Here is a 27,902-nt window from a genome sequence, read left to right as displayed (position 1 = left end):
ACTTTAATTCCTCGGAAAATAAAAGTTCCGCAAGTTAACTTTTTTTAAACATTATTTTAAAATTTCCCGAAAGTTACAGGATTGCACAATGTATCATAGAATTACAACATTCGTTTAAATGTAGTTCATGAATGATGACTTACATAAGTTGCAAATTTGTCGATTTCATGTCATTTTTCTGAAAAATAAATTGCTTGCGAGAATTTTAGTAAATATTACGTTTATACATTAAGTGAATATTTAGTGAACATTTTAGTGAATATTACACTTATACATTAAGTGAATATTACACTTATACAACTCATATTAAATATACTTTTGATGAGAAATAGCACCCATCAAATATTTATGGCTAGTAGCTAAAGTATAGCGTTTTGAAAATTATTGTATACTTTTCAAACTATCGAGACATTAACACGCAAAATGTAAAAAAAGATAAATATATATATAATTTATTCCGGTTTGATAAAATTATTTTTGCTATATTAGTTATTAAAAAAGATCATAATAGTATTTCAGTCACGTGACTTTTTCCGTGTCGCAAGTTCATCATGTAAATAAACGCGATTTTTTCGGCAACTTTCACGGGAAATATTTTAAAGCTATCTAATTTCATATACTATATACAGCAACAAACAGAAGCCGGTTGAGTCTAGAAAAAAAGTTTACCGCATTGAAACTAAAGAATGAAACAAACAAAGTTCGAAATTTAAACAAGAAGATCGTCCATCGAGACATAAAGTTGAAAAAACAAGAAAAAGAAATTGATGCATTAAAAGCACAATTTGAAAAACAACCACAAACTTTAAATATGGAACTCAATACCCTTAATCAAATGCTAGAAAATAGTAATGCAAAAGTTGAAATGTTGTGTCAAGAAAAAAGAAATCTCAAAAAGAAATTAAGCCGTGTGAAAAATAATTTAAGTAAAACAAAGGAAACAATTTTCTATTCTTCAATTGAAAATCTCTTTTTTTTAAAGTCAGAAGTTAAAGAACTTAATGCAAAAGTTGAACCATTAAACAAAGAAAACATTTATTTAAATGGTCTTTTAGAATTGTTGCAAGATAAGAAAATTGTAACATTTGAAAGAGGACGTTATTTAAGTGATATTCGAGAAGTTATCATGGAGCTTTTATCATTAAATGTTAGTATAAACAAGGTCAATGATGTTATTAAAATTGTTTTAAAGAAACTTGCAAAAAAAAAAGAATTACAAAACTTCCCTCAGTAGCCTATAAGTCTAGGTTTATGTCAGAAGCTTTAATTATTGATATTTGTGATATTCTAGACACAAAGGACAGGAAAAAAAGCTTATCAAACTTAATTTGTTCATTTAAAACAACTATGTCAGATTTAGGTTCTGTCAACCCACTGTTTAACAGTTAGTTCAAAGAAATGAGGGAGCTAGTGTTACCAAAAGTTATAGAACATTGGGATAGTTAAACAATTGAACAGAAAAATGAATTTAAGGGTATGTCAAACTTTTTTTGCAAGTTACATCTTTTAATAAACTTTGCAATTGAGACAGATAAAGTTCTGGATTCATTTGAAAAAACAAAGTACTAAATTCATTTGAAAAAATTGCTCTGAGTGATGCTCACGAAAACACTTTTGTATTTAAAACTTTTGAATCTGGGGACTGATACGCACTGCATGAAAAGAATTCCACAAACGAGGTAGTGATGAAGCTGGTGTGGCAGAGTATTTCATTTCTTTTCTCATTGGAAAAGGTGAAGAAAAGTGTATGTTTGGTCCTTTTATAGAAAATAGATTTAACATTTTGTTTTATAATGGGCCAGCACTGTATTATCATTCTGAATCTATTAAATAATTTTATGTCAATGGCCAAATCCTAATAATCCATTGAAGGCAGTTATGGAAAATATATCAAATATATTATTTTTAGCTGAATCTTGTGCACTAGATATTTTTGATAAGCTTATTACTGGTCCTCTTTGGAGACTTATTGAAGAAAAGAAAAACATTCTTTGCATGAGTAAGTGTTTATTTCGTTTAAAAAAGAAATTGTCAGATCTTTGCAAAGATGCTTCTCGAATGCTCAATGAAACACCTATATTTGACCCAAGAGATGTTAAAATGCATAAAGATAAACTTTATGAAAAACTATTTTATGATACTGGCAATATAGAATTTGTTGTCTTGGTGCAACAGTCATTAGAAATAATTTCTCATGCATTTCTAATAATACTTGAAAGACAAGCAATTGATCCCAGGCGGTAAATATTGGAACTCAGATGATCAAATTCAAAAGGCTGCTGAAAATGTACCAACAACTAACAAAGCTTCAGAAAGTGGTTTTGCGATTCTGGATCTACTTATTCGAACTAAACCAAATGCTAAAACTCAAACAATTCAAGCATATACTATGTGGTACCGAAACAAAACCTTAGCATGGCTGGATTTAAAATCAGAAGCAGAGCGTTACATGTTAATTGAAACAGCTTCTCATAGTGTTGAAAAAATGAAATTAAAGTATAAAGTGCGACAAGTAGAGTTAATTTCAAAGAAAGCTTCAATGTTGAGAATAAAACAGCAACTCAAAGCAGATGCAGAAAAGAAAGCATCACTAAAAAAAGCAAATATAGTAAATGTGTTTATTCAATTGAAATCACAAGTTTGGCTAACAGTAGAAGAAACAGAAGATAAATCTTCAAAAATTGATAATAATACTTTAAGAAGCAAGTTATTAGAAGTCAATTAGATTTTTATCGTTATGTAATGGGGGCAAAATGTTCATTGAAGCTGTTTTTTAAAACTAAAGTTACTGGAAATAAACGCTTTGATTTAAATTCAAGTGAGCTGATGGAGAACTTGGTAACTATCATTCGCACATGCAACTTGCCACCACCAGAACAAAGGAAAAATGTACTAAACGAAAAAAGACAACGTAATGACTTGATTAAGAAACAAAAAGAAGAGTTGTTTAGAAATTTAAAGGATTCTAGAATATCATATATTGCAAGACAAAATAAGGGCCAGTTTTTACCGACTTTATTAGATGATCCAGGTAGTTTAGTTGGGCGAGTTGTTCTTCATAAAATAAAAGAACTTGATGAAGAAGAGTATTTTTGGTGCAAAACAGATGTTGTTAGAATAGCGGAAGTCGGAAAAAAAATCAAGCAAACATTATATGATGTTATTTATGAATCAGAAGCTGGAAGTATTTACACATTTCCACTGTTATCTGATTTTGATAAAGGAGATATGATCTTGTTATAAAAGGTATAATCACTGAAATTTTTTTTCAATATTTATTAATTTAAAATCTTGTGATTGTTATTTCAGATCCTACTATTTAAATGTAAAAAAAGATAAATCTATTATACTTTTTAAATGATAATCAAATTTATTAACATTTTACTCTCAGGAGCGTATGAGCATTATGAAATGGTTTAAAGATTAAAAAAGCACGTGTTTTCAACTAAAGTTGTTTTTTATGGCTTTCACAAAGATTTTATTGCTTATGACCCACTTACATATTTTCTTTATTTTTATAAGTGTATATGAGTATTTTCACTCTGATAATTTTAAAAAAACTCTCGCATTTTACGGCTTTTGCGGAAATTGCATTCTGGTTGACCCAAATGGGGAAACGAGGATTCTTACATATTTTAAGCATTTTCATCAATTTATGAATTTCTTTACCATTATAGATTGAAAAGGTTATTGTTTTTTAACTAAAGTTAATACTTGTACTTTTTACAGAGATTTTGTTGCTCTTTGCCCATATGGGGGAAAAGAGCCCTGCGATTCCATTATAGTTTCTAGATTTTCATAAATATGTATGAATTAGTTAACTCTGACAATTAATAACATAATAAAATTTTTTTCTTTTTTGACTAAAGTTAATTTTTAGTACTTTTACCGTGATTTTATAGCTCTTAATCCAAATGCCCCAAAAGGAAAAAACAACGCCTGGGCCAATCGTATCACAAAAACAATTTGTATAATTGAATGGATTCATTCCTTTGTTAAAAAAAATTAAAATAGAATGAATATACTTTATTACTTGCGCTCAATAGTAAGTCTTCTCGTCGATGTCAATTGAAAAGTAAATAAAATGTTAAATTTCGGTACCAAAAATCCTTAAGAAAAAATTTCGACCCAAAATAGGCATTAGTGGTCAGCACATAATTCGTCATACCTCGGGAACCAATCAACCAAATTTAAATAATGAACTCATTTCGAAATCGTCTATATTTTTCACATATTTTGGTAATAATTATGGCTAAAGATAGTAAAGAAATCAAAATCATGTGAAGTGTCTAATACTTTTGTATGCATATCTTAAGTCCCAGCTTTTAATTGTTAAAAGAAAGAAAAATAAAAAATTGCGCATAGAAATGGAAACGGCCTATATATACAACGCCATTGTTATAGTAGTTAGCGACTTAAAGCCTAAAACTTTGTAAAAATTAAAGGCGTGTTGTTTTTTACCTGGTTACTTTGTTGTGAGTAACGTTATTATATTAGTTGTCTGCAAAAAAAATACCCTAGGGAAGCCCAACCTTATGAAAAAACGAATTATTAAAATCATTTTTTTTTCCAGTTATATATATCTAATTTTGAACCTTAATTTCAAATTTGCATAAAAAAGAGAATATTACCTTATATTTAATAACCAAAATATTTTGCGTTATACACGTAATATATATATATATATATAATCGACTTAAAACATGTTAAACGATTACTAGGACTTATTTAAAAGCATAATCAAACATATTGATCACCATGCAAGTTTTGACTCTAACGCTAAAACCGTACTTTAACTTCCTCGACAGTACCAGAACCTGGCTCTGTAATCCTCACTACATGATAAAAATGCAGGTGAGCAAGACGAATGAACTAAGTAACGAATTGAGTTGTTATGACCTGTAAAGAAAGAAAAAAATAGTATAATAAATAGCAGAACAAAAAAAGTTTAAAAAAAAAATGTGCAAAGAATTTACCCGATGGTAGACTAGGTAACTTCTCCGCTGTTCTGCTATCCCAGCATCCGATTGACATGTTTTTATCGTCAGGAAACAAAACAAAATCTTCATTATAGTTAAAAACAGCAGGAGCGTGATTATTACTCTGAATTATCGCACCACCATACGTATTAATAACGCGCCCAGTAGATAACTCCCACAACTTAGCAGTGGAATCTCTCCCAGAAGTAAGAACAAATTTTGAATTTCTTGTGAAATGGACGGATTGTACTTCAGCACCGGCATGAGCGTCTCTGTACGTTTGTACACACCGATTACTTACACCGTCCCAAAGCTTTAACAAATAAGCAAATTGTATACAAGATACAAAACACATCATACTGTAACAATTATTTACATTTTTTTAGCAATAAGAGAGTATAAGTAATAAATAAAAAAATAAAACTTTAATTCTAATTAAATTCCTTATCAAAATAAAAAAATAAAAATTTTATATTATTAAAACTAGATGCTTATGAACAATATAAAGCTTTAAATATTTTTTTCACTTGAGGTTTACCAAAAAGTTACGGTACGATGACCAGTTAAGGTTGGTATATACGTCATCAAAAAAATATTTTTTTGTCAACTAACCATACATAGATATGCGAATATTCCAGCACATCTATACCTGTCAAAGTTTTCGAACAAATAATGTACGAAATATTATTTCGGTTTTTATATATATTTCTAACCACCATGCAGTTTAGAAAGTTAAAACCAATAAAAACCAGTTTAAAGTAGAATAGTATTTTTACATTAACTTTCATTTAAATCGAAAAGATAACAAAACATTGAGACAGTAATCTAACATAGAGCATTACAAAAAACAGTACCTTCCAAGCGCCATCAGCACTAGCAGTTACAAACAAATTTGCAGCAGGACAATATTCAACCTTTTTTAAAAAAAAGTAATAGTTTTTTTATACCTTAAATATAACTCATATAACTCGCGTGTTACATACTAAATTAAACCTTACCGAAGTGAGAGCAGCTTTGTGCTGATCGTCAGGATTTGATGAAACAAAACACTGCATTGTGTTCATATCGTATAATCGAACTGAAACACAATTGACACAATTACCGTTAAAAATTATAAATACTTTAAAGTTTAAGGCTTATACATTTACAAACGATCTACAGCAATAAAAAATCATATCCGGTTTTAATTGTTATTACTTTATTAATTTAAAAAAGCATATTTAATTTTCGCTTTTCGATCTAATTTTTATTAAAATACCTGTAATAAATTGATGAAAACATTTCGGATTTCTGATCAGAAATAAATTGCGTATCAAATATATGCACATATATTATTCAAAATTACTAATATTTATATACTATCTTAATGTTAACAAACATAAAATAAAAAATAAGCACTAACCTGTAGGATGATCTGTTGCTACAAGCAGATAATCACCACAAGGATGAATAGATATTTCTCGTACAGCTTCCACTTCCTTTAAAACACCGCGAAATAAATTTGAATCACTTTAATTTCAAAAAAAGTTAATTTTTTTTTCTCCGAGTGGAATGACTTTTTTTAAATTAATGTTAAAACTGTCAACCCCAAGATCCCAAAACTCGAGAAACAAGGCTGCTTCGCGGAAAAAAAAGCCGAACACGGTATTATAATATTAGGAACCTTTTAAAATACAAAATTTAGTGCAAAATATATATATATATATATATATATATATATATATATATATATATATATATATATATATATATATATATATATATATATATATATATATATATGGGCAATTCCACATAAAAGAGGGGAAAAAAAATCACGGCGACATATAATAACTTCATTAAATTTATTTTCCAACTATTTAAGAATACTTTTGAGAAAAAAAGTTATTAAAAAAAATCATTTTATCATACTTTAACATACTTTTAAAGTTGTAAGGGTTATATGAGCATTTTTTGACGTTTATATATAGTCATGTTGTGAAGCGTTGAAAAAAGTTTCAGTGCTGTTTTTTTTAAATAACTATGACTTCTAAGTTTGACTAAAAGGCAAAATCAAACATTATGCATAATATTTTTTATAAAAACGAACTCTAACTAGGTCTATAAGAAGAGCATATTATTGAAAACAAGACGTTACGTCACAAAAATAAGTTGAAAAGCTTTTTCTATGCTTCGTATCAAACTTTTAAAAACTAAAGCCATGGTAAAAGTAAAGATACTCATACATATTTTATCATTGTTTTAAAAAAACAACATTAAAGTACTTTAGATCACCATTTCAACATGTTACTAAGTACCTTACGACCATCACGATATGCTCGCTTTTCCATAACGGCTTCTTGACTTAAAAAAAAAGTTTAAGCGCCAACGATTTGTTTTATTTCAAACGATTTACGTCATTTAAACCAAGTTATAATATAAATCAATTTTGTTTGTTGTTTAATTTGCTGGGGGGCTTAAACTTAATGAAGCTTAACGGAGCTTTTGTCTGAAATTTCATTACAATATTACTAAGTAAAGAAATGACGAAAATTTATATAAATTCGTTAAAATAAAACGTATACCAAAATAAAACATTTATGTTTAAAAAATTATAATTTTAAATAAATTTTTTATTAATGTAAGTTAAAATAAATTTTTGACTAACGCTCCGTTAAGCTTAACGGAGAGATGAGAATACGGCCCCAGTTAGTTTAATAATTTTATTACTAAACTTGTTAAAGTTTTTTTTGAAACCATGAGTAATTTCAAAAAATTGATGTAAAGAATTTTTTTTTTTTAGAAATAAAAACCTTTAACAAAAAGGCAATTTTTTTAAAGATTAAACGTTGTATATAGTTTGCCCTGCAACGTTTTGGTTTAATCGATTTCGCGGTTGTTTTTTTATTTACAACATTTTGCGGGGTTTTTTTAAATATATAACGGAGCATATATCACAAACAGCAGCCGTTATATTTAAAAACATACTTAAAATGCCAAAATCAGACGCTGAAAGATCGAAAGCTTATAGAGCAAGAAACAGAAAAGCTTTGTTAGAAAAAGAAAGAAAGAGAAGTTATCTAAGGCGGCAGTTATTGACACCAAGAAAAGAAAAAAACAAAAAAATCAAGCGAAAGTTCGCAACCAAAGGCTAAGAATGAAAAAAAACTTGATTTCATTACTAACGTTAGTCTAAATTCAACGCAAGACAATCTGTGTGCTGTTTTGGCAAGTAAAATACCTTTTCCATTATATTGCAATAAATGGTTAGAAAATTATGTATTGTGCAAGCCCCCAACGTACCAATGTTGGATAATGAAATATTCATTGTGCTGTGTGAAACTATTGAAAGTTTCTTTGCCCAAACACGGAGACATGGATACCTTAATTACCTATACTAGGTGGATTAAAGAAGATCATCGCTGTGTACTCAGCCAACATTAAAAAAATATAAAAGGTACTTTTGAACATTTCCGCGACTATTTACCAGAGTTTACTGAGCATCATCTCACTAAAAAGCACCAGTCTGAGCAATACTGCAGTCAAAAAGAAAATCTTGAACCAGACCAAATTTTGATACACTTTGATTATTCACAAAACTATACATGTGGTTATCAGGATGCTGTTCAAACTGCTTATTGGTCGCAGTCAACTATTACCTTGTTTAAAAAATAGACACATGGCCAAATTCATAAAACATTGCTCTGTGAAATATCATTTTCAAAATATAGAATGGAACTTTTTTGCTACCTATCACGGTAAAGGAGTAGTTGATGGAGTAGGAGGGTCATTAAAGCAATTTGTTTGGAACAGCATAAAATCTTGTGAAGTGGTCGTCTTAAACGCTAAAGACTTTCTCTTAGCATCAAATGGGTGCAAAACTTATGTTAGATTTATCAACACAGATGATATTAATCTAAAGTGGGTCTTAATAGCTGATAAAATAGAAGAAGCAAAAGCTGTTACAAATATTACCAAAATGCATTTCTGGCAAGTAAAAAATGGAAAGTTTTTGGTTTCAAAATTCTTTAATATTTTGTAATGGGGTTGCGGAACAATTTTAAAATTTATATATTAGTAAAAAAAATTTACTTGTCTAAGATATTTTTTTCCTATATTGGATTCCCGGCTCTGCAAAACATTTGCGAGGCGTATGAAAGTACATGCTCCTAGATATTGAGTTGTCTAAATAGAGTTAATAAAACAAAAAAAACAGGGAGCATAAATAGCGTTTTTTGCCTACTCCAAATAAAACGATCCCAGTATTGAAGAACCATCATGGATAAACTTGATAATGTTATAAGGTTCATATTTTTTTAACATAATTTAATTGGTTTTTATAATCATTTATCTTTTTTTATATCATTCATTGCGTTATTTGTTGTTTTTTATTTTTTGGCTTTTTTGTTACACGACTGTCACAGTTACGACCGTCATGACATAAAACTTAATAAAATTCTCGGAAAACTTTAAGCAAAAACTATAAAACTCTCCATTTAGTAAGTTCAATGAGTAGTTAAAGAACACAGCAAAGGATTTTTTTTTCACTGTGTAGATGGCTGCATAAAGATTGACAAAGTTTATTTGTTTAGATTTGTCAAAAAGTAAGCGTTACGACTGTCTCGCTACGCTGATTTTTTAAATAATTTGAACTCTTGAATGATTTAACTTTTGCATACTAAATTATAAAATAGTGTTTAACATTTCTGGAAATTTTCATGTAAATACCATTCTTGGTTCATTTTTAATGGCTAAAAAAGCGCCAAATGTTACAACCGCCACTTGCGTGGAATTGCCCATATATATATATATATATATTTTGATTTTTAAAATATTTTTATTACTCAAAACATTTTATTACCAACAGTGTGTGAATATATAGCTTCCTTAGAAATCGTCCATAAATTACACAACGCATAATTTTTCTTTTAAAAAAGAGCAGATTTCAAGCTCTTTTATGCGGCAATTTTCGTTAAACTTAATTAGTATTTTGATTTTTTATTTAACTCAAAGCTCTGCAGGTAAAAATTAACAATCTTTTTTGTTTTGTTTATTAGCAAACCTGTTGCATAACTTATGTTGCGTTATTTATTAAACAATCCTTTATTTAATAATTAAAAAACATTAGTACGCAAGAAAGGATCTTTAACCCTAACTCCTTCTGATGTGCTTTATTTCTCCTATATTATACCTACTAAACACTTTTAAGTGTGACTATTTTTATACTTGAAAAAGAAATATTAATTTTACCCCATAAAAGTTTAAAAAAAAAAATATCACGAATAAAGTGTCTTTAAAAACTTAATGCAAATTGTTCGCAGGCTTGTTTTTGTATATACTTATATATGTACAAGTAAACCATTTTGAGTCACTTTTTGTCATTAATCGAAAACTCGCATGTAAGTTGAAGTAAGAAAATTGAACTTTAATCCATTTAAAATAAAGAATTGTTAGCGAATGAAATTCGCTTGACATTTTACATAAATTTCTTGAGTATATAGGACTGAATAGGGTAATATGAGCAGCACCTTGAGCAAAAATTGAAATATTTTCAAAAATAATTATGCCGGATCCAAAATTTTTGCGAATAAACAATTTTTAGGGATCCCTTAACTTATGATCCACTTAGATACTTAGGTACCCGAAATTTTTTCTTAAAAACACAGTGGTTGAAAAAAAGTAGCAAAAGTGCACATATTACACAGACCACTTGGTAATATGAGCAGTTTAAATTAACTCAAAAAAAATAACATTAAATAAATAATACCAACCTGACAATTAGAACTAATTTTTAGAATATATTGATTCATTATTAACAAAATATATCATTAAAAGATCAAATTTTAAACCACTTTTTTTTTGAAACAATACTATGTTTTCCACACACAAAAAAGTTATTTTTTGAATTTTATTATTTCCACACAAAAAAAAGTTATTTTTTGAATTTTATTAACTCAAACCTTTAAATGATAAAAATTTGAAATTTTTGAATTTTAAATTACAGAAAAATATTTAGTATTATTAAAATTTGTTACTATGTTTTGTTTTTATTCAGAAAGCAATTAAAAGCACTGCACTTTTAGAACTTTAAACTAGGTAATTTCAATGAAAAACACTGGGTAATTTGAGCATGCTCATATTACACAAAAATGGCATCTTTAAATAAAGTCAAAATTAAATGTTTCTATGCATTGTTTTTCAAACAAAAATGGATTGTATTTTTAGTTAACATATTTTTCTTTATGGAAAATGTTTTTGTTTTGTTTTAGCACTAAAATATCGTGTCACAGATTTATTCATGCATGATGATATTATTTTAACAACACAAAATTTATTTTTGTGTTGTTGAAAAATCTTATCTAATTAAAATTGACATTTTAATTAGATGAGTGCCGCTAATTACTGCATATAAATTTAAACTAATTGTACTGATTCCTGTTATCACCCCATGAAGTCGATTCAAAAAACATAAAGCAACTTTAACTTCATTGTTTACATCTAAGAAATCTTTAAGTATGCTCATATTACCAAGGTGCTCAATTACTCTTATCTACCCTTTGGTAAGTAATAAATTAGCTATGATCTTATAAATAACTAAAAGTTGAAAACAACAATTATATGGAAACTAAATTTTTAATAAATTTTTTATAGCAAAAAAATGTGATTGATAAATTTAGGATTATTTTTGAACACAAAAATCATTCCATAAACTAAGCACAAACAATTGTTTGTTGTGATTGGATAACTAAAAAAAAGATTTTTCAATTATTACCTAAACATACACAGATGTTTGATTTCAATAAAACATCTGTATGAAAGTGTTTTAAATCACTAGTTTATTAATTTAGGTTCTGTTAATAACATATCTAACACGAACTAAAGTCAGAATGATAGTAGTCAAAACCATAAAAATATTAGCTGTATATAGTAGATCGTATATAGTAGATAGTATATAGTAGCTGTATATAGTAGATAAAACTAGTTTAAATTTTTATCTATCAATATGTAGTATTAAATTTTTTTGTCATTTAAGACTAAAAACCTTGTCTAACCTTTAGTGTTGTTATCAACTTCGACTAAATCGACTAGTTGAAAGTCAAAATTAGTCGACTGAAAAATCAAACTGTAAATTTAATTGACTATGGACTTCCTACAAATCAACTAAAAGACAATTTAATCAAGTAAAAATCCTAAAATCCATTATATTTCTTTTCATTTAATTTAACTTTTCAATCATTAATTTTTGTTCATTTAATGGCAATAGTATGTACTATTACAACTATTACCTAGTTTTTTGTTTACTCTTTTAATTCAAAGCATGTTAGCATCATTTATATCTAAATAAACTTTTGATTATGTTTTTCATTAATTTTTTTCCCTTCTTTTGTTTACTTGATGCTTATGATTTTCATAAATAGCTTCATACAGGGCCGCTCCAAGCTGGTTCAGAGCCCTGGAGCAAATCTAAATTATAAAGCTCCAAAATCTGTCATCTATACAATTGAATTGTAAATATGATATTTTGATATATAGCAAGCATTTAAAAAGGATCTCTAAATCATTTTGGTCTGGGAATAGATTGTCTCGTTGTTAGAGCAGCCCTTCTCTCATATTGTTTTACTCCATTATTATTTAAATATATTAAAAAATAGAAAGCAAATATAAATTACTTTATTATTTTTATTACTATTTATTTCAACAAATAAAAAATTATTCCCATAATTTGACTAAATCGATTTTCAGTCGATTACAAAAATGTATTAGTCAAATTAGTCGACAGGCAAATTATTTAATAGTTGTAACAACACTACTAACCTTTCTAATTTAAAATGTGAAATCTTTAATTTTTACAGTTTAAAATTTAAAAATATAAATTTTTAAACATACTTGAATACTTTTGTATGCCTTTTTCACAGTAGATTTAGTATAATCAAAAAGGTTGACTTTCCTATCTTCACCACCAGATACCAACACCGCAGATGTTGGATGGAATTTTATAGTATTGATTGCCTGAGAAAAATATTAATGAAAATATTTATTCCTACCTGTAATTTTTACTGTTTATGGAAAGCTAGAGCTCTTTAAATAAAAAAATAAAAAATCACAAGCTAAAAATAAATAAAAATTTGCTAAATATAAATAAAAATAAATAAAAAAAGTAAAAAGTTGTAAAGTAACAAGTAACTTTGTTGTAAAAGTAACAACAGTGCTTTTAGTGACAGTAAAGAATATTTTATATAAGTTTTTTTAAATAAAACAATGCAGGGTTATATTATGCTTTTTTCTTTTTGCTATATAAGTTTTATGTAAACTTGTTTATAAAAATTAAAAGAACTTACCAAGTCATGATCATACATTGTACGAATAACTGGATGATTTTTCATGCCACCACCTTCATCTAGCTCTCTTTCAGCTTGACGCTCTGACTGTGATTGAGCAGCTTTGGCTAGCATGCGACTGATGTCAATAATCTGAATAAATAATGAGCTAAAATTATATTTTGTAGAATAAATGAAAACAAAATTAATACTATAAAATCATTAAAAACTAAAGAAAGAAAACTTTATAAAAAAAGTTTTAAAAATGCCTTGATTTTAAAACTAACATTTGTCCCAGGTACATTTAATTTGCCTTGTAAAACTTATTAATTTCTATAAGCAAAATTAATAACCTCAATATGCAATCTAAAAGACTATTCCAAAGCAATGAAACGCACAAAAAGACAAGTTACGCACTTTTATTGATGTGTCAACAGATCCAGTTGCACATAAACGCCCTAAAAACAAATGCAAATTATTTTGTAAAACAATACTTTAAAACAATGTTTTAAATTTTTTAACATAAAAAAACCATAAAATAACTAATTCTTTCTTTAATTTGGCTATACCAAGGTAAAATCATTTGAAAAAATCATTATCACCTTATTGGCAGTTGATAACTCACTTGGCTACAATACACATGCAACCCTCAGAATTAGGAAAAACAAGGCTAACAATAAAATGCTCAAAACTGTAAGAGGTTGGCATCAAGTTGGCAAAAAAAAAAATAAAACATAAAAACAAGATCGGCAATTTTTTGCCCACCTCAAACACTTTTAGGTTGGCAGTTAGATTAGCTTTGCCAAATGCCGACCCTAACTTCGAGGGCTGCACATGCTTAGCAATTCTAATAACAGGTGACAATTGAAATATTGGACTGTTAAGGGAGTTATGACAAAGAGTCATAGATTTGTTAGATAAATTTGTATTTTTGTTCTAGTTTTTAAAAACATAATCTGTTATTTTTAATCAAATCGGTTACTTTCTTAAAATGCTATTTGATTAGTTACTTTTAATTTCATCATTTCCTTGCACATTATCCATTAAGCTTTGAATAGACTGAGCTAAACTGTGTGAGCTCAATATCAAATTATTTAAACAATATTTAATCATAGCATGTAGTATTTTCTGCTTGCTATTTCCTCCTGTATTCAAGGGCTTTAAAAAACTCCAAAATTGTTTTTTCAAAAACGTTTTTTTTTGTTTAGTTACACAATCACTTTTTTTTACATAAGGTTGATTTTTACATAGTGAGATGATACTAAACTATTTGACTGATACATCTTAATGAATAGAACAGGCTTCTTCATATTTATAGAAGTGATAGGCTTCCAAATTTTTACACAGTCAACTTACCATTTAGTTCTAGTACTGCTTTTTGTTGGTTTAAATGTTTTGAGATTATCTGTATGTATTTAATAGTGTGTGTACTGTAATGTTTAATAGTGTACATACATTATTAAATACAATTAAATACTAATGTATTTTTTATATTTAATACAATTTTGTGTATATTATACTATTTACTTTTTGATCTGTTTAGTTACATAACATAATAAAATCTTTATAAATTTTTGAGCATTTCCTCCACTTTCTTTGACTCTTTGATACCCAGTCACATTCTTTGACTCTTCGATACCCAGATTCATTCCCAGCTCAAATAATTATTCTGTAGATAGGTACTATTAAGAATACTTGTGGTTTATTTAAAAATGTGTTTATAAATAAATTTATAAACACATTTTTCTGTCTCTTCTTGTTTTGGATTTTTCCACAATTTTTCTATATAAAAATAAAAAAAATATTCAAAAATGCGGTAGTGATGTAGTGGTAGAGCGCTTGCCTCATAAGTGAGAAGTTCCGAGTTTGATTCTCACCACGTCCCTGGTAGTACAGCACTTAACTTGTTCCTCCACACAGTGGCCTTGTTTGTCGAGGTTTGTATTTCGAAGTTATAGAGTTGAGAGAGAGTTGTAATCACAAAAAGCAGCCTCCTCGACTGTAGTGGGCCTCATGGCCTTGGGGAGACGAATAATTTAAAAAAAAAAACTAAAATAAAAATACCTTATATTTTATGTATTTTTGTTTTGTTTCTTTCAGCGCATTTTTTAAACATGCAAATTATTAATATGTGCAAAAAACTGTGGCCAAGTTGTCAAAAAAAAAAAAAGTGTGTGGCCATATAAGGCATGCGATTTCCTGTGCACACATTTCCTGAGAAGGCTTGATGAAAAAACATGCTTCTTTTTGCTTTACCTTATATTTTCAGAGAGTTTATGTCTCTTTAAATCTAGTCCTATTTTTCAGTTACCAACCATTACCACATTTGTGTGTTATTTTACATCTGGTAAACTCATCTAGTTTACCAGATGTAAAAATAACATTTTTCATACTTTTACTACTTACCATATATTGTTTACATTCCTTATATCATTTGCATGCTTCCACTTTTTTTAAAATTTAAAAATATCAAAACTCATGCATTATAAAGCCATGCATTACTTACTAGTTCATGACTAGCAGAATCTTTATAACTAAATTAAATTATTCTTCATATTAGTACAACCTTTATTCCTTTTTCCTGAAATCATAATAATTAGGTAATTCCATGTAAAGGTAGGACAGAAAAGTAAACTTTTTTAGTTACTGAATTTTTTTCAAATTTTAACCAAACATTCAAAAGCTGTGATGTTTTGAAAATCAGCCTAAAATGCCCTATTTTTAGTCAAGGTTCTGAATATAAAAATGTAGAAAAGAAAACGCAATTAAAGTTTTTTGATAGTCATTTTTTGATTTTAAACTGGTCAAGACAACTTTCCTGTTCTTTTACCATGGACTCAAATTTTTTTCAGATGAAGAGATGTTAGGTTATTTTAATATAATAAAATAGCTTCTCTTGAAGAAAAAAGATTTGCCATTTTAAAACTTTGAAAGAAAATTCCCTCTTTGGGTTCACATTCATCATTATAGATTTTGTTTCAGTACTTTTTTCATGAAAATATTATTTTCTTGTGGAAGAAAATCATTCAAAATTGTTGATTATTTTTGAATCTAAAAATTTTAATTAAAAAAAAACTTAAAAGACTAAAAATTAGAAAAAAAAAAAAAAAACTGAATATAAAATTTTTTTGATTTTAAAATTCAAAATCAAAAAATGATTATCACTAATTCCAGGAGTTGTATAACTCTAATAGGAAATAAAAATTATATCTAAAATTCCTGTATTCACATTATTCAATACTACTGGCCAAAATGAGATGATATTTATTGGGTGTCAAGAACGAATGTAGTTTCTTTTGATAAAACACATTGTTAGCATGAAACTCTAATTGAACGGCTTTTATTGCATAAATAAAAGTTCCTTAATGGAAATCCCTTTCATTATTTGAAAAAATTCATTGTTAAAAGGATATAAACTTAACCTTCAACATTAGAGTAATAATTGCTTATGCCAATCCATTTCATTTTTATGTTGTTAGGCAGATTTTTTATTTCAAAAAATTTGGAACTTCAATTTCTGATTTTTTTAACACAGCATTTGAAATAGTTGCAAAAAAAAAGGCAACCAGCAAATAAAATTTACGCAGCTGGTTATCATAAATAATAATTAATAAAACATGTTATGTAAAATCATTGTATTATAAATAAACTTTTTTTAAATGTATTGTAATGAAAATAATTTTTCCATTTAATCTTTCTGAAATTATGCAGGGACATTTATTTGCTTATGTTAAAACTATTTAATCTTTTATTTCAAAATGAGGATTGGGCGACTACAGAAGTAAGAAGAAGAACTACAGAAATAATGAGTGTAATCTATAGCAGCAAGACAAAAAAAAATTTCCGAGTAAATCATATTCAAAAACTTTGAATTAAGCTATTTTCACCTTTGAATTCAGTACTTTCAAAAATAGCTAAGTAATAATAGGTTATTTTCAGTCATTCTCTTCCACTAGAACATAAATTCTGAAACCTGCTGCAAAATTCTACAACGAAGATGGGAATCTAAATAATAAATTTTTGGTCTAGTATAATTTAAAGTAAATATTTATTATGCTTTAAAAGAAAAAAATTTGTTTTAAGATGGCCTAATACCTTTTATTTCTATAACTATTGCTTCAAATTGTTTAAACAATATTTTGAATCAATGAAGGATAGGCACAACCAATTTTAACTGAACAGAAACTTGGCTTGACTGATTTATAATCAAAAAGTGATCATCAAAAGTTTTGTTAAATTTTGCTTTTTTTCTTAAGTCTTTCTGATAGGTACCACAAGATGGTAACTATCAAAAAAATATTAACTACATAAGAAAAATTTAATTATCTACATAAGAAAAATTTTATTACCTACATAAGAAAAATTTAATTACCTACATAAGAAAAAATGTCAACAAATTAATACTTACAAATTGGTCATAAAAAAAAGGGGATTATATTAGTATTGAAACCATAGTTAAGTTGAAAGGCAAGCAATTGCCTCTATGATTGCATTGATTTAATCTTAAATAAAGAAGCTCTCTTGATGCAACCATTTGTTATTTTTATATTTAAAAGCAGACTTTACTTTATGCATGATCAAGTTAAAGTCTAAATATGAAAGATAGAATGTGATATTTGTATAAGATGGTAGCTTATATTACCAGGAAAATGGTAGCTGACAAAAAAAAAACTAAAATATATAAGTATAAATTGAAAAAAGATTTCTTAGTAAGTACTAAAATATATAAGTATAAATTGAAAAGTACTAAAATATATAAGTATAAATTGAAAAAAGATTTCTTGTTATGCTTCTTTGACAAATACTTAATTTAAAATAAAAAAGGTAGACACATACAAGTATATCAGCAAAAAACTTAAACTTTGATATTTATTTGTTTTTACTTTAGTAGGTTACTTTAAAATCCAGTAAAAGTTCGAATTGGCAATTTTGTTAAATAAAATATAGAAAACAACTATAGGAGAGTCCTATTTTTGCTGGATTCCATAGCAACCAGTTATTTACAAACAGTAAATAGCCTAAATAAATAAATACAGCTAGGGACTTAAGCTCCAACTCTATAAACTTTTATAGAATAGTTTTTTGTCCAAAAAAAAAAGATTAAAGAGTTTCTACACAATGTCAACCTTGCTCTTCTTGCTGTGGTTATTCATTCATTAAATAATATTTTATAAAATAAGCAGTGAGCTTTTAATTTAAAATTTTTTTATTAACAGCCTGATCTTTTGCTTAACCTGTATACATTAATCTAAAACTGCAAAATGTAAAAATAAATCTCTAACCATCAGGAGTAAATGCTGCTGAAGTCACGGGACCTTTATGTGCAGTAACATAATGTGTTTCATACTGACTGACCGGAGGGCTAGTTCCATGTTCTAAACAAAAACATTAAAACATTTTATATTTAGTTAAATTTAATTATCATTTACATTGTTTTAAATACAACTTATTAACTACTAACTTATACATTTTATAAATTAAATTATTAAGTTTTTTTTCAATTAATCAAAAAAATTTGTTTGAATAAATTCAATTAACAACAACAGATATCCATAGATATGTGTTTTACTGTTGTTGGTTTTTTTGGGGTTGAAGATAAGCAAGTTACAGGAATGATATAAATGTCAAACTTTTGAGAGTTGATAATAGTTGGAACTTGAAAACCTTCAAGTAAAAAATTTCTCCTACAGATTAGTACAATTATAGTGAAAAAATTTTCTAAAAGATATTTTTATAAAAACTAAACTAAATCAAAGTTTGTAGAGAAATTTAAAATTTATACCCAGATCGATGGCTATTTATTCAAATTTAAGGTAATTTTTTTTTTAAAGTAATACTTAATGGAAAATCTTTTAAGATTTTGGGGCCATACTTAGAGGTTTTTTTTTTCCAGGGGAAAGGAGAAGGGCAGAAAGGGGAACCAATCCAATACACTAGCCATAGCACTGTCTATAGCAATACTTATACATTTAAAAGTTTAACTTACTTGTAATTCTTTTGGCTAGCTTTTTGTAAACAATGTGCTGTTAACTTGTTAACTTAATTTGCAAATGTCAAAATAACTCTTAAAAATTAATTAAACTTGATAATTTTAGTTTTATTAATGTTTTTTTTCTTTAAGTTTTTATTACTTGTATTCTTCAGCATTAAGCAAATTTTTTATAACTTTTAAATTTTGTCGTTTGGAAAAAAATTTATTTACAACAATTTAATTAGAACAAAATTTAATTGTTTCTTATCTACATTAATAATCTTCCCGACAACATCTAAAAGTACTTTTTGCTGATAACTCATCTTTATACTCCTGTCAAGATAATAAGTCTTCTTTTTTTGATCCCTTAGAACTAGTAAATAAACAGGAGTTGATATTTGACCAGGGCCGGGTTTAATAAAATATAGCCGGGGCCGGGTTTGTGGAAATATTAATACATCCTAAAGTTTTTTTTTATTATTCAAAATTCACGTTATATTTCGTATATATATGCATATATAAACATCATTATGATCAACATGATCATCACAATCATCATCATCATCATCTTCATCCTTTTATCCATCATGTCCTTTTATTATTCCAAGAAGCCAGTGTAAAAAGGTCCCATCTGATGTTAAGCTCTGTTATCCTCAGTTTACTAAATCTTGTATCTTATATCTGGTGTTAGGTTCTAGAGACTTTTGCTTAGTCTCAACAATGTCATTAATTAAAGTAAATCTAACATTTAATCTTATTAATTATATAATATTTAATAATATTTAATTTTTCAAAAGTGCTAAATAAGTGGTTCCAATTTTTCAAAGCTCTAAAAAACACTTTGCCCTCTCCAACTATCCTACGATTACTCTTCACTCTATTATTAGTTGCTTTATATAAAGGTTTTGAGATTATTAAATTATTTTTTACCAACTGCACTAATAAAGTTATTCTAGAAAGCCTACACTCTTTTTTATTTCAAATTACCCTTAAATCTTTGCTCCTGTATTGTTTCTTATCTACAATACCAATCTTCATGAAAATTTAACATCTAAAGTGGCTCTATTTGTTGACGACTCAACTTTATACTCGTCTTGACAAAAATCTTCACTTTTTGATTGCTTAGAACAAGCAGCCGATTTTTAATCTGATCTCTTTTCTGTAACAGCCTAAGGCTTGCAGTGGCTTATGGATTTATATTTGGACTTGAAATCCACAATTTTTGTTAGGCAACAAAACTCATTTATTTACTGCAGAAAAATAATGTAATAATGCTGATATTCCTATATTGATGAATAACAACCCTCTTACTCTCAGACAAAGTCTAAAAGCACATTGTAAATATAATGCAGTCATGGTGTAGTGGTAGAGCGATCGCTTCATAAGTGAGTTTGATCTACACAAAGTCCCTGGTAGTACCGCGCTCAATGTGCTTCTCTGCACAGCAGCCTTGGTTGTCAAGGTTTGTATTTTGGAGTTATATGATTGAAAGAGGGTTATAATCACAATTAAGTAGCCTCCTTGACTGTAGTGGCGTTTTCAGTCTTAGGGAGGTGAATTAAAATATTATAAAAAAAAAAAAAAGACCTGCTTTATATGCCAAGCTTGAGCCACTCTCCGATTGTTGTAAGTTTGCATTTCTTTCTTTTTTCTACAAATACAATCATGGTCAATGCTCAAACAAGCTATCATCTCTATTACGATGAAAACCAAAACTCATTCTTGCTTGTTTCTTATTCCACAAGTTGCATCTTTTTTTTGTATCTGTCCCTTCATGCTATAAAAACTTTTATTAATCCAGTTTTTTTCCTTGCACATCAAAAAACCTTATAACTCTTACCCATCTTCATGTTTTTCTTTTATATACAACCTACAACTTTTAAAGTCTTTAGTTAACCATTTCCTAGTATTTTTATTTATTCTCTATTTTAAAGTAACTCATAACTTAATAGTGGTTATTTGCAATCTTGTTGGAAGTAAATTAGAATTTGAAAATGTATAAATATATGCCAGTATTTAATAAATAGTACATGTAAGCATAAATCTATAATGTATAAAATATTACAAACTTTTTTCTAGCCCCAGCAATCAACTTCTGCTAAATCTAATAGTTTAGCCAGGGCTGTGTTTGAAAAAACTCTCATTTTTAGCCGGGGCCCAGGTCACTTACTACTTAGAACAGGCAGCCGATTTTGAATCTGATCTCACTTCAGTAACAGATTGGGACTCTTAGTGGCTTGTAAATTTTAACCCCAAAAAACAGTTATATACTGCAAACAACTATTGTAATACTGCCGACATTCCTATATAATGAATGACAATCCTCTTTTTCATTGCGCTTAAACTCTTTGGAACTCTCTTCTATCTTTATGTTTTCCTGACTCATACAATTTACAACTTTTTAAGTCTTCTGTCAATCGTTTCTTTGCTCTATGATTCTATTCTTTTTTTTATCTAGCAACTCCCAAACTTTCTAGTGGTTGAGTGCAACCTTGTTGAGAGTGAATCAGAATAATAATAAAAACAGCTAAACGCAATTAAAACAATTTTTATTATTTTTTGTTTTGACCTTTGGTAATTTTTAAGTCGAGATGGCTAGCACCCTTGTTATTTTTATCTATATCAAGCCTTCTCAGGAGATTCGTGCGGTTGCGCTATATGACAACACATAACTTTTTTGTTGACAACTTGGCAGCAAGAGCTGTGGTCTTTGCAAGATTTGAAAACCTGATCATTTAAAAAATGAAATAAATAAACAAATGTAAACCCAAACTAAAATTAAAAATAAACAAACCATAAACTGAAAAGGGAAATAAAAACTAAAAAAACTAAAAATCTTCTTAACGAATGATAAAATAAAAATCTTAAAATAAAAACTAAAAATTAAAATAAATAAAAGATAAACCAGAAAAAATTAAAGCATAAAATTAATTTTATATTTTTAATTTTTTACTTTATGCTAAGTCTTTAACTTAAAAGTGTTTTACTTCATAGAATTTAATACAAGTCTAATCACATCAAAACTTAATTATTTAAAAATTTGAAACTTATATTTTCTAATGTCTACTAAAAAATAAAACATAAAAATAAATTAAATCCATTAATAGGATTTAAACTGTCATCCAATGTTGATTTAATCAACCTAAGCGCTATTCTAATCTAGTAATGTATATAATTATTAGGTTTGAACTATTGAGACACTCCTAAATTTAAAAATATATAATTTTTATGCCTATATTTTGTCTGGTTCATCCTTTATTTATTTTTTAAGTCATTGTTTAGTGTTTTTTTCAGACTATGTTTTGTTTTTTTCGGACTATGGTTTGTCTATTTTTAATTTTCTCTTTAACTAGTTTAGCTTTTTCAGCCTATTTTATAAATGTGGCCTTATATGACCACATCTAATGACATCTCTTAAGAAGGCTTGCTATATATACTTCTTTATTTTTTTTTTTTAACATAATCTATTTTATTCTTTTTATTTGTGTAAATCTTTTTTTTAAATCATTTTACTTTATCAATTCAGCTTTATTAACACGACATAACAAATGCTGTGCATCGATGCTACCCAACCATAGCCTAGGCTCACCCAAGGGGACAACAAGCCATCATTCTTTTAAACAGAAAGTATTGAGTTTTTTCAAATTAGTTTAAAAATTTCAACATATAAATAAAAAATAAATTTTTTGATTATAATTTTTTGTTTGTAACTTATTTAATCATTCAAAATTTTCTTTTTTTTTATAGTTTTAGGAAAGTTAACACCTCTGTGTAAACAAAATTTACAATTCTGTGTAAATAAAGTTTACACCCCTGTGTAAATAAAATAAAGAGTAAAATGAGGTAATTTCGCCACCAATTGGTGTATATCTACTTTTATAACTATAACTTTACTCAGGAATAAGATTTTTTTATAATTCAAATTTCTATTAGAAGAAAAACAAATTTCTTATCAAATTATGTAAAAAAAAATCTTATTGTGAAACAGGAAATTCAAAATTCTCATAAAAATCAAATTATTTATTTCCATTCAAAATTTAAAAGACTAAAATATTGTAAATTTTTCAAAGAATCTTTGTATTATTTTTTCCTTCCTAATTTTGATCAGTTCCAAAGTTATTACAGAAATACTAAATGGGGGAATTTCGCCATCTTTTAATATTAAATAGATATGCGCTTTGATTGGATAATTAATATTATTTCCCTTCCTTTTGTTTTGGTAATTAATTTCTCAGGTCATGTTGGTCTTTTAATCAATTCAAATTATTTAAATCGATCAATTATCAGCAACAATGTCGCGAAACTGCAAGAGAAAATCCATCACTAATTATAGCAAAGAGCTAATGGAAAAACCCATTGCAAAAGTTAAGGCTGGCAAACTGAGTTGCAAGCAAGCTGCAGAATTATACTGTATACCTCAAAGGACACTAGGGGGAAAAATTCAATATCCAGAAAGGATAGCTGGGGGTGGTACATTAACAAATCTCCTAAAACATCCTACATTTCTAAAAAAAAAAGAAAAAAAAATAGGTAAAAAAGGTGGAGAAAGGTAGAGGGAGGGGGCATGCCCTGATAACTCTCAGTATTGATGGTCATGCCCCCACTTATTGAATATTGTTAGATTTCTTTTATTTAACTGATTGTGTTTTTAAGATTTATAATTTAAAGTAAAAAATTTATGTTGTAAATAACATAGGTAACAAAATTCCCCCAAAATTAGATTTTATTGGGGTAATTTCGCCACCCCATTTTTTCTGTTCTAATTATTTAAAAAAATAAAATAAGTACATAAAGTTTATAAAAATATTATTAACAACAAAAAATAAAAAAATTCATTTTCAGTTCTTAAGTTATTTAAATTGAAAGAATTAGTGGCAAAATAACCCCATCTTACTCTATAGCTGACATATAAACTGTATAGAATCCTAGAAAAAAATTTAGATTTAAAAATGATAGAGGGGAACTTTTTACTAAGTTGACTTATAAAACAGTAATAACTTAAATCTTAAATATGAGAAATTCTGGCTAAAGTTAACCATGGGTTTCCTATTCCATTCCTTATCTGAAAAAAATTTATGCTCAAAACATAATTAAATTAATTAAATATTACTCACAATGTGTTTCTACAAGTGGACATTGCGTTGTTTCATATTTTTATAAAACACTTTTACACTTTCTGCAGATATGCTAAGAGTGGAACCGATTTGTTCAAGGTCATTCTTTTTAATCAGTCCTTTTTTCTCGTTATAGAATTTTATTAATAATTCTTTATCTGATTTAAGTAACAAAGTTCTTTTCATTTTTTTTAAGGATTGAACTGTAGCACTTTCTGTTTTATTTTTAATGCATTCTTGATAAAGTTTTTGCCGTTCAGAAGCTGGTTTCTTTAAAAACCTCTTAATTTGAGAAAGATGACTTTCTACTTTTGTCAAAGATTTATTTGTTTTTGATCGCAAAATATCTGACAAATAGCCTTGCGTTTTATTAATGACAGTTTTTGAAAAAATCGTTTGATTAATATCATGCAATGAAATTTCTTTAAGAACTAACTCATACAAGTTTGAATATTTCCCAGACCTTGAAACATCAGCTTTATACTTTTTTTTTCCAGTTAAACCTGATTGATTACTAACTTGCAAAGTTGGTTTACACAAAATTGTTAAACTGTCTTGAAGCGGTTTAAAAGATGGATTTAGAAACTTTTCATAAGTTATACATTTTGCTGACTCAAAAGTGCCTAATACTTCTTTATCATTTTCTAACATACTTTTAGGAACAATACTTGGACATAAGCCAGGAGATAAAATAGATTCGTGTAAAAGACAATCGAAATCAGTCTCTCTAAAGTCTGTTTCACTGCTGGCTGGAGTTAATTTCATTTCTAAACATTGGGTGCCTTCATGTTTAATATTTAAATCTGCAAAACTTATTCTCCTTTTTTGAAAATCAAAATCACAAATGTTATTTATACTAACATCTGTTACCATAGAACATTTTTCGGACATTTTTAACCAATTACGTGTTGCATTTGGGCAGTCTTTAACTAATGGTGTTGGAATTAGGTTTAAATTACAAAAAAAATCAAGTTTGCTTTCACACATATACTTATTAGTATATAAAGATGAGTGACTGGTAGTTGAGGCATTGCTGTCTCTTAAACTGTCTATTAAAGAAACATCAGAAAGAAGCCCAAGGTTATTCATTGTCTCTTCTCCACCAACGGCGTAGCGATCTACAAACAGAAAAAAAAAGAGAGATTTCAAAAAAAAAAGAAAAAGTTCTTTGAAAAGATATCATTTTATATGCATAAAAGAAATCTCTCTTAATTTTCTACTTGTAGATCATTTAAAAAGCAAGCTAACCAGTAAACGATCAATACCAAAAATGTATCCTACATTAAATTTGTTTTATTAAATATTTTCTTAGTAACTAAGTAAAAAATTTACCATCTCTTTCATACTCCAAATCAAGCCCCAGTTTTACATTGGTGTCAAGTCCTGTTGCTTCTGGTTGCACTCTAGGAGTAAGACCTGGTACTACATCCAACTCAGGCTCCCTTCCTAAAAATTGTGCACTATATTATTCATTGGTTGATTGCATTATTTAGTGCATTATATTAGTCATTAATAAATTATAAAACATAAATTAAAACAAGTAATATGAATTAAAAAAAAAAATAACAATTTTTTGAACTAATTTACTACAAACAACTTGGAAATAAATTTAAAATATTCTTATCTCTCTTTTTTATATTAAACTGCTTATCTTATGTACGGTATAAACAATATAAAATAGCACTTTAACTTTGCTTAACATTTAGGAGGGACTAGGGTTAGTATCAGAAGTTTTAATTGTTCTATAATTATTTCTTATACTTTTACACATATTTATAAAAATATCTTATTCAAGAAAACAAAATATTGGAAAAATCTAAATAATAGTAATTATATTATACAGTCTTCTGGCAAAAAAAAAAAAAAAAATCATGAAAACACATATACATTTATGAACTATTTTACTTAGAACTTCAATAAAACGTTTGATTTGCCGTTCTTAATGTAAAAATTTTATTTAGAATTTCAATAAACTTTTCAATTGCTTTATCTAGAATTCAAATAAAACATTTATTTTGGTAGGTTTTTTTAAATTACTTTGTTTAATATTTAAACAAAAAAATTTTTATTATTTTTTTTTTACATTTTATTTTAAATAGCAGAATATGATGAATTTCTTAAATTACGCAAGCTTAAGAAAAAATGACCAGCCGGCATTAAATTTCAAATGGAGAAGACTAATTATACCTAAACTCGATTTGAAAAAAATAGTTATACATTACCTGCTTTTTCTTCAAGTAGACCAAACTTAACTAATTCTAGAAGCCTTGATGATGGTGCAAGTGGCAAATCCTCAAGACCAACACATCGAGCTAAACTGGAAGCCACCAAATCCAGCCCGTCATATCGCAATTGACTTTGTATTCAAAAAAAAAAAAAAAAGTATAAGCACTTTAAAATATGAAAAAATTATCTTTTTAGTGATATTTCTTTTCAGATTATTTCAATTATAGTAATCTTTAAATATTTTTAAAATTTCTAATAAAAAAAGAGATGATCAAACAAAATAAAATTTTATGCTCGAATGCTTCAAAAGTCTTTACTCAAATGTCTTAAACACTTTTTTTTAATTTTTTATTTTACATAAACAGCCTTTTCAGCCTTTATTTTACATAATCACTTTAATAATTTTTCTTATTATAGAACTTTTTTTATTGAAAAATTAACACACACACAAATAATTTTATAACTATAATAAAGATTAAAAATATCTGTTAATATAAATTATACAAATTATGGTTTATAAAAATGTCTTTAAGCTAAGTTATTTAATAAGATTTTTTATTTGATAGCTTATCACATAAAAAATATATAACAACAGCTCACCTTATTATAAGTTTATACAATGTCTCTCTGTCCTTTAAAACATCAGACATTTCTTTAAAATTTTAACTAAATATCAAACTAAAAGCTTTAATTATATCACATCAGAACAACACATCACCAGTAACATATCTTTCGAAAAAGATATACTTGGCTGTTTAATATCAAAAGCTTAAAAGTAGTTTTAAAAACTAAAATAAAATAAGAAAATAATAATTATAAATTTCAGATTATCTACTCAGCCATTGGAATATGACCCTTAGAACCCCTCAGATTTTGGAGTTCCAGGGAAACATTTTTGGCTTTGCGTTTAGCAATGCCAAGCCGAAAATGTTTCAGGTCGGCAAAAAATCACCGACCTCGTTTCTATGTTTTATGGATAGACCTTAGTGTCAAAAAATTTTTGTTGACCCCTAACAGTTTAAGGTCAGCAATTTATTGCCGACCTTAAACTGTTAGAGGTCGGTAATTTATTTTTAGGGCTGCCTACTTATTACATATGACACACATAAAAATGCTATTTTGACAAAATTTACACAATATATCTTTTGACTGTTTTAGACCAAGTCAAAAACATTACTTAAAAATAACTTATAATAGTTATTTTTATTAGTGAAGTAAAAAAAATTATAATTATTATTTTTATATAAATTATAGATATTTAAGTCATTTATAACAGTAAAATAAAGGAAGGGAAAAATTAAAACCGTTATTGAAA

At 27.3% G+C, this 27,902-nt stretch overlaps 1 protein-coding gene across 3 annotated transcripts; it reads right to left on the bottom strand.

Annotated features, from left to right (window-relative positions):
• Positions 1-4,613: 4,613 nt before the first annotated feature.
• On the bottom strand, positions 4,614-27,299 carry LOC100212454 (cleavage stimulation factor subunit 1). 3 transcript variants are annotated; one of them, XR_010639170.1, is made up of 13 exons: positions 27,188-27,299; positions 26,584-26,717; positions 25,694-25,807; positions 24,362-25,479; positions 18,559-18,651; positions 13,630-13,734; positions 13,298-13,429; positions 12,846-12,968; positions 6,382-6,457; positions 5,978-6,057; positions 5,834-5,893; positions 4,977-5,292; positions 4,614-4,899 (listed from the first exon to the last, which is right to left on the bottom strand). XR_010639170.1 is itself a non-coding variant. In XM_065800073.1 (12 exons), exons 1-12 carry the CDS (start codon positions 27,235-27,237, stop codon positions 4,793-4,795), a joined length of 1,326 nt encoding a protein of 441 aa, XP_065656145.1. In that variant the 5' UTR covers positions 27,238-27,299; the 3' UTR covers positions 4,614-4,792. The 3 variants fall into 3 exon arrangements, 1 of the variants encoding a protein (XP_065656145.1); XR_010639169.1 differs by having other exon boundaries at positions 13,694-13,734; XM_065800073.1 differs by lacking the exon at positions 24,362-25,479 and having other exon boundaries at positions 13,694-13,734.
• Positions 27,300-27,902: the final 603 nt, after the last annotated feature.

The sequence above is a fragment of the Hydra vulgaris genome, chromosome 06 (genome assembly GCF_038396675.1).
Source record: "Hydra vulgaris chromosome 06, alternate assembly HydraT2T_AEP".
Classification (NCBI taxonomy): domain Eukaryota; kingdom Metazoa; phylum Cnidaria; class Hydrozoa; order Anthoathecata; family Hydridae; genus Hydra; species Hydra vulgaris.
The sequence above is the reverse complement of the archived record's forward strand: the minus strand, read 5'-3'. Positions and strand labels throughout refer to the sequence as shown.